An 8801-nucleotide genomic window follows, 5' to 3' on the forward strand; every position below is an offset into this window, starting at 1 on the left:
GTGGACATCGGACATTTTGTGAGGTGCAGGTGGAGCTGTACACAGGGTTCCAAACGTTTTGGAGGTTCCAACACACTTAATTCAATCAAATTCAGTAGATCAATATTAATATTGCCACTTCAGAATGACATGCTGTTCAATATTATTTATGCAGATGCTCCAGCAGAGGATTGTGCTCCAGTGACATTGGCATAGTTGAGAATGGAGGTCTAAAAGCACCGCATGTACAGTTCATGTATCTGAAGAACACATTACAAAACATTTTAGTGCAATTTCCAAACACGGTTGAAAGGCCTTAAATTCATTTAAGTACCAATAAATAAAAGGCATTAGATTTCACGCTTCAGAGACGCGGGCTGCTCTGACAAATACAGAGGAGGACCCTGTTAAACCAGAACCACCTGCACCCAGAGTGCATTTCACTTTGTTCACAAACAACTGTATGCCTCTAGCCTCACCCCTTCACTGAGCAGAGTTTGTAGAGATGGTCCCAGCATGCACTGGGGCGGTGACTTTGACACCTGCAGTGCGTTTGCGCCTTCAAACTGCAACAGAGAACCTCGACCTGCAGTCCAACATGTGGAGGAGCAAACAATAAATTAAGAAAAAGGAAAAAAAGGTGTTTTAAATTAAGATTCACTTGCAAAAGAAATCAAATGTTACAAAAATGTCATTGCAGTGTAATATGTTAACTGTGAAAAAAACCAACAACAACAAAAACAGCTCTCCACAATCTCGCGATTAATACGGTGGATCATAATTTAACATAAAAGAAAAAATATATATTCTATTGTTTAATTAACCAGATAAATACAAAATAAAAATGCTTAAGATCAGCAATAAATACATTTTGATAAATAAGCAGTGACGGCCAAAGCCCTTTCTCTGAGGGCTTTGGGAAATAAACAAGACAATAAGAAGAAGAATATTAAACACGGTGGAATCCACAGGAGCATTCGCGCTCGCCTGATCTCTGACAGCAGACTCATGTTAGAAGGTGTGATGGGACTTGCAGTGTGTTTAGAGAGACAGTTGAACAACCAGTGTCCGGCTCCTGTGCCCCTCCACAGAGCTCAGAGTGAACAGCTACTCTGGACCAAAGAAACTGTCTTCAGGTGTTCTGCGGACAATCCAGACACGGACACGGACACTGCCCCTGGAAGAGATGTTGCTGTTGAATTGATCTTAATGTAATTCTGTAATGCTGTGCGCGGGACAAACTAAAACTCCTGCATGACTGCACATTTCTGCCACGAGAGGTAAGTGGGAGAATGTGTTTTCTTGTAAAATCGGGGGTGAAGTGACCTTTTAACTCAGCCTCTTAACTTCAGAGATCATTTTGATTCCTATTCAATGACTGTGTGCATTGAAACCCCCAATGTTGGCCATCTCTGGTGGAGGCGGTTCTCTTCACTCTGCAAACAGAATGATAACTGAGCTCCGCGAAACAAGGCACATAGCACCAGCGCTCCAGCCCGACTTTACGAAAGCAATCTGTAAGCGGGCCTCTTAGAAAACAGTCACCATGACCGGCGAGAGGAACAGGAACCTGGGCAGGACTAGGGAAGTCTAGGCTTACTGTTGGCTTCACATAAGGAATCTCCAAGGCACTTTATAATCTTACTGTCCGAATGTCTCGTTCATTTTATGGTGATGATCCTTTATAAAAAAAAAAAAAAAGAAAAAAAAAAGGAACCCCAATTTGTCACAGGCCTGTAGGAGGTGTACAGGTTGTGGCACAGGCAGTCTGAAGCCCAGAGACCCCCCCCAGTACTGAACACACACTGAGCACACTGCCCATCACAAGTCATTAAACTACTTAACACTGATCTCTGAGCTACTTTTCACATTCACTAACATCCATTCTGCCATGGCACCAGTGCAGGGCCTGTATGGGAGTATGATTCTGGTTCATTAACTGTTCATAGTGAAGACACTTGATCTGGATTTTTTAATTTTCTTTTTGGGGGGGGGGGGGGGGTTGAAAGACAATCCTCAAAAGGGAGAAGGCATCCAGTGTTCTGAGGTGACTCACTGGCTACAACAATGCACAGAGCGGTCTACTTCTCTACTTCAGGGCTGAGAGGAGGGGGGGGGGGTTAGGGAGGTGAAGGGTCTCCATCTTCATCTCTCTCTTTCCATCACTCCCCTCTCAGGCCCAGGGATGCAGACACGTTACTCATCAGAGATTGAGAGCCTGCTGAAGATGGGGAGGCGGCGGGAGGCATCTAGGAGGGGGGACTCAGAGCCGCTCTGACTGCCCAGGCTGCTCTGGTAGCCTTCCTGATCAGACAGAGAGTCAGGGAGGCTGGGGGGGCTCTTTGATGTGGGTTGGAAAAAGCAGGGGGAGGTTGGGGAAGGTGGGGCCGGACCCTGAGGCTCACACACAGGTGGGGGCCCCAAGCTGGCGCTGAACAGGCTGGCAAGCTCCTGGCTGGAGTAGGTGAAGGGGTTGCTCTGCCACTCAGCCAGGCCCTCAGTAGAGAACATGGGTGGAGGTGTGACGGAGGTGGGGCTGTCCTGCAGGCCACCGGAGCTGGGGAAGCCGGCGAAGCTGAAGCTGTGCTGCAGCCGAGGGCGCTCCATCTTGTTGAAGGCAGAGAAGGGAGGGGGCCCGCAGCGCTCCTCTGCGTTGTGGATGAAATGGCAGCGGGGACCATACGGGCAGAAACCGATGGTGTGGAAGGTGCGGCACAGCTCAGTCTTGTACTTTGGGTGACGGCTCGGGCTGCGCAGTTCATGCATGCCGTGGGCAAACTGGCACTTGTCGCCATACTTGCAGGCGCCGTTCTCCTCAAAAGGCCGACACAACTCCGTCTTATAGCGGTTCGAGTTGACTTGGCCGCTTCCACCCACACATGCCCGACTGCCGGGCCGCAGCCTGTCCCCCAGCTCCGAGTACGAGCGCTCACGGAAACGGCTGTTGTTGCCGTCACTGCAGCTGCTGCCTAACAACATCAAGGGATCCGTATTAAGGCTGTTGACAAACTCGTTCTGGCTGAACTTTGCACCGGGGAGGCTGACTGAGTGACGGCGCTGGAACAGGTCTCCTGCAGAGGGGGCCCCCACCTCCTTCCTGTCCAGCAGGGACCCAGTGGGGGTGCAGGGGGAGAGGTTGGCACGGGAGCATGGGAATGACGTCAGCCGGGGTCCACTGAGACTGTTGCAGTTCAACACTGTACTGTTCTGTAATCAGAAAACCCCCCCCATGTCATTTAGCTTTGTTTCGTTTAACACCACATTTCACCAAAGCACTCATGAGCATAGCAATTAGCAAGGGGTCAAAGTCGTCACAAGCAGGGTTGGGAACTGAAACCCGGTTTTGGACTGCAATTGGTTCCAGATTAAATAAAAAAGGAACAGCAGTTACACACCAATCACATGTGTAGCGTCTAACATGACAGAGCACGTCCTGCAGCATGGTACAGGAATGGATTTAACATCCACACTGAATCATAATGCTCCAGAATCAACATGGCGGCCAAAACAAATTAAAACTAACGTTAAAAAAGGTCAACAGGACGAGACAGAGAATATATATTATTTTCAGCAGAATCTGAAATATTAAGTCTAAATGACTTAAATTCAGAAGAATCTTTACTATTCTGCTGTTAAGAAAATAAATCACCTTGTATATTAAAATGTAACATACAAGCATCTGTAGCTATCTTCATGTGTTTCGCTGTAAAACAGATCGATTGACCGTTACTTTAAACAGTACACTGGTAAATAACTGGGCAATCCGGACATGCAGGAATCAGCACAGCAGGTCAACGGGCACAGACGGGATCAGACAGACAAACATTTATTTATATTGACATCCACGCAGACTGATGAGGGTAGGACTGTCGATCTCATGGCCCCAGCAGAAAATAAGCAGCTCAGTAAATGCATGTGGGTGTCAACGTAGTGACTGAGCAGGCAACATGACAGCTGAGACATGCGGCTAATTGACGAGGTACCTAATGACGTAAGATGACTGCGTGACTAGATAACACAGTGACCTGAACTAGTTACCTTGATACAAAGTTCACCGCAGACGGCGGATGCAAAGAAAGTACGTTACGAGCAGTCATAAACAGCAGACTTTACACCGTTTAACGCTGACCAGGACAGTGCCGGTTACTGGGCTTCCACGTGTACATTTAGTAACCTTATTACAGTGGAAAGGTTAACATTACACACCGATAACAGCCTGTGAGCGTCACACGCAAACTCCCTATCAACTAACGCGAAGTTCACGTTAACTTCACATTACGTTGCGCCACTTTGCGCCAACATTAACAAGTTAACTTAACTCTGCTACTCTACAGGACTGTTAGCTGGTTCAATGTCGACGGGTCCAACAGACAACACACTGTAGCTAGCCAACAAGCATGTTACAGCCGACACTAACTTCACCATCAAACTTCAACAGTGGCTAGGCTAACGTTAGCAGGCTTTCTCCAGAGTAGAAGAGGGCGTTTTACCTCGCTACAGACGTCTCTGTATTCGAACAAAGGAGAGATGATAGTCGCTGTCATGTTTATTGCAGAGGGATGGGAATGAGAGCTGGTGGTCGTGTGTGGTAGTCCAGGACTCGGTGTTTTCTTCCCCGTGGAGAGCCCCCTCTGCCGCGCCGCGGTGCTGCGCAGTTCCTTTTCAGCAGGCAGCGGCCATCGCTGCGCGGTGGGCGGGCTGCTGACGGCTGACACCCCGCAGACTGGAGACAGATTTGCAGCCATTGCCTGAGAGCTAACAGCGCCTCTGCAGGGCGAACACGCACCTGCCTATTTTGATTCAATCATCAAGTGTTGTTGTTTTTTGTTTAAATAAAAACAACGTGTGGTTGTTGTGGTTTCCACATGAACCCGATTAAAGGCGCATTTGGTCATTTATCAGCAAACTCTTCTGGGTTACAATCAGAGGCTTTCCTGAGGAGTTGACCTAAGCCCAAACCCATAATTTCTTTTGGGCCCCTGATTTTCTGTCTAAATTTCATTTAATTTTATTGCATTGTACGACTACTGCAAACATTACATTTCATTTGAAATTCAACGTTTTAATAGTAATGCTAGGACAACCGCTCTGGACAAAATAAACATCTGCAGAGCAGCTGAGAACCTGTGGCACCAGTGCTGCTTTACTTTTTATTCTGTTTTTACATTTTTATTTGACTGCTGTAACGTTTGGCACTTTGTGTTGTAAACATGAAGTAAAGCAGCGGCCTGATGACCGTAGATTGAATTGAAACACTTGAAACACTTCATGCAACCATTTAGGGAATATCAAGTGACCTGACCATCTCGCTTAGCCACGTTCTCTGGGGAAAAAAATGTCAAAAATATTTTCGTTCCGGGGCAATTCACGAAACATTCAGGGCTGTAGCCTCAGGCCTAACAACGTCGCTGAGTACAGGGAATGGCTTCCAAATGAATCAGAATTTGGGACTGTACTTGCTGAATTGGAAAGTTTATTTATTTTAGGCTACTAAGGGGGGCTAGATAAGATCCCCATTCACCTGACTGCTTAGCTGGGCATGATGAGAACAGATGGATCCATCAGTTTAAGGTCCCAAGAGAGCAGAACAAGCTGACAGACTGACAGCCCCAGCATATTATCACCTTATAAAGTTGATATGACTGACAAGTTAGCAAACATCTGGCCATACTTACATGCCATCACATCAGAAAAAGCTTCTATGTTTCGTGCCGAGGGGCAGTCACAACTATGCATTTTGTTGTGCCACTCATTTGTGTGAGGTTCTCATCAGCACATGCATATATCGTGATAAATCAAATCACACTACATCAAATCAAACATTCATCTGAGGGCTAAAATTACAGACGGACAGATGAGAGATTTCAGGGCTGCAGGGAGGACAATAAGTGACATGCTGGACGAAGAGGGACAACTATTGAGCTACTCATGTATGTATATAGACTAATGATCTAGAATAACAGGCTAATTCTTTAATAACTTTAATCAGAATTTAGAATGGAGAATCAGAATGGAGACTGCAAGTTGTGTGGACCCCAGGGAGAGTAGTTGCTACCTTGGTAGTGGCTAATGGGAATCCAAATAAAAAAAACAACATAACAATCCTGGTTGTGTTATGAAATATTCATGACAGTTTGGCAGAACTCCACTAGACAAAACATAAAAACTACGCACAATACGGTATTTTTCAGTGTTTGTGGGTCACCAAGTCTGAGTCTCCTCTGCATTTTGCCTCCGTTAAAGTTGATAAAGTTGATGGATGGATTCGTAGAACATGTGCTAAATGTAGAATTACCCCACCAAAGGATGAAGATTAGTTCAGTCAAACCACGTCAATATTTTACTGTTTTTTAAAAAATGATTTATAAATGATCTAAAACATTTGTTTTAATTTAACTTGATTTTAATTTTAATCCATTTTTGCGTCATTTTTAAAATATAATGTTTAATTTCATTTCATTAACTGTAGACATAGTGATTATCCACAGCAGCTGGGTCAACACCTTCTCTTAGCTTAGAGTTAGCACTACTCTTTGCTTGAAACTTCTCATGGTAGGATAAGACACTGTTAATGCGTTTTTTATATCATACCCACTACGCATACACACACACTTCTCTATGGTTGTAATTACACAGTTGACATTTAGTTCTCCCTCTCGTGTGTTGTCTTGTACAAACCAGGTTAAGTACAGCCATGTTTGTAGAGGTGGAAGTCTTGTGGGTAGACTCAGTTCTGGTGGACTTGGCCACGGCTTAGAACAACAAGCTGTCACACTGGGCTGTTGCACCATTTCAGAATTAATGCCACAAATTATGCGATTTGGATGTAATAGCAGGAGTTTCACAGGTGGTGGGAACAGCGCACTCACAGCTCTTGCAGGATTCACAGCGCTGGTCAAATGAGGATCCATGTTTCTTATCAGGGAGGCAATGACAGCGTGGCTCGTCAACTCCAACGTTGGTGATCATGAAGGATAATGAGCTCTGATGTTGCTCATCAGTGAAGCAAAATATAGACCTCTTGGCTGCATTGTGTTATTGCCGAAGCATTGCATCGGCCTGTTTTTATTTTCTCCACGTCTCCCCCAACAGTCTCAAATCTGCTGTGGCAATCTTCCCACCAACATGTTGGCCTTCATGGGATCTTAGAGACCTTGGCATCGAATGCTGTGCGCCTGACTGTTGACATGGTGGTATTTTGCAACACAAAGCATACTGTGGTTTATTTTTGAAAATCCACCGCTACCATGGCAAAAACGTCTTTTCCCTTCCCTCGCTGTTTCTGTTATGGGGGACTGAGGTCTGTGTGTTTTGATGGAGACAAAGAAAGCACGGCAGAGAGGGAGCAGTATGCAGTATGGTATGTCGTTACACCAGAGGCCCACAGTGAGATAAGAGCACTGGACTCAAATCTGTGACTGCTTTTGTTTACTGAGTCCTTATCTTGGTCTCTTCTGGTCTCCTGGTCCCTTTCTTTTCCCCAAAACTGAAGAGGAGTTCATTGAAATGCATAGTAACGCCGTGGTAGTACAGAAATAGTGAAAGGGCTCAAAGACACTTGGAACGGAATAGGCGGAATGCCAGTGACTGTTTTATTGTAAATGGTAAATGATCTCACTTATATAGCGCTTTTCAACCTTCACGGTTTCCAAAGCGCTTTACAGCTAAGTCTCATTCACCCATTCACTCACACACTGCTCTAACCAGCTTTACTTCCCGTGCAACAGTGCTAACCACTGCGCCACCATGCCACCCCGTGTGGTACAAAAACAAGGTATGCACATACTTCCAAAGTGGCTAAGGGAGAAACAGCAAAAGGGTGGTTGGAAGCAAAAAAAGCCTACAAAAACTACAAAACTGAAAAAAAAACCTATGGTGTGAGTAGTCTTTGGCTGCATGTGAATGCTACGCAGGTAGGACAATAATGAAGCTAAAGAGACGTGTCTTGAGTCATGTACCCTGGTCATATCTGACAAGTTTAGTGTTGTACTGTAACAACAGAACATGGTCTCAGACGTGAGGTGGATACGCAGCAAAGCACTGCAGATGTAGAAGTAACTTGTGTGAGTCGCTTTCAGGTATGTAAGGAAGTTAAACTTCAGACTAGAGGATTGGCCCTAGTGGATTAAATGTTTTGAAAGATTTTGGATGAATTCTGGTTTAGACTAACAATCAGAAGAAAGTCAAGTTAATGCCCTCATACACACAATGGGTTGAGAGGTGGCAGATATATTAACATATATATTACACACTTCATGGGCAGGGAAACACGCCTCTGTTAACCAGAGACAGCAGGAGGCCGGTGCACTGTGGATACGGGCCGCTTCACGAACAGATTGGTAAAAACACAGGCTCGTTGTCTGAGTGCGGGGAAAGAGATTCCCCGAACAGCTTGAAATGGACCCAGATTTAACACAGGAAAATGCACTGACTGGAGCTCTTCAAGTAAAGATACAAGGTAGACCTCAGACTGCGTTATTTTTTTCCCCACCCGTTTTGCGTCAAGTCCTACTGTGCTGTCCTACTGTGCTGAGCTAGCTCGTCCCTTCCACACGTCCTTGTGATTGAATGCTAGCTCCACCAGTTTTTCTTTCGAATTTCTTTGGCAAATCCCACTGGCAACTCTGGGGATCTTGAGGTTGACGATAATGTAATAATAATACAAAAATAAATATGTTTTAAATCTACAGAGGGGATGCAACTCAATTTAACCTGTTATTCATAACCAAAACTTTATCAAGGGTTCAAACTGGTGATGGCCCAGTATTTTTTTTACTTGAAAATTAAGAAAATGATCAGTTCCTATGATGCATGCTCCATTT

At 45.2% G+C, this 8801-nt stretch overlaps 1 protein-coding gene across 1 annotated transcript; it reads right to left on the reverse strand.

Annotated features, from left to right (window-relative positions):
- Window positions 1-2102: 2102 nt before the first annotated feature.
- Window positions 2103-4593, reverse strand: zfp36l1b (zinc finger protein 36, C3H type-like 1b). Its single transcript, XM_070926108.1, has 2 exons — window positions 4470-4593; window positions 2103-3186 (listed from the first exon to the last, which is right to left on the reverse strand). Exons 1-2 carry the CDS (start codon window positions 4521-4523, stop codon window positions 2176-2178), a joined length of 1065 nt encoding a protein of 354 aa, XP_070782209.1. The 5' UTR covers window positions 4524-4593; the 3' UTR covers window positions 2103-2175.
- Between the last annotated feature and the right edge of the window lie 4208 nt (window positions 4594-8801).

The sequence above is a fragment of the Enoplosus armatus genome, chromosome 19 (genome assembly GCF_043641665.1).
Source record: "Enoplosus armatus isolate fEnoArm2 chromosome 19, fEnoArm2.hap1, whole genome shotgun sequence".
NCBI classification, from domain to species: Eukaryota; Metazoa; Chordata; class Actinopteri; order Centrarchiformes; family Enoplosidae; genus Enoplosus; species Enoplosus armatus.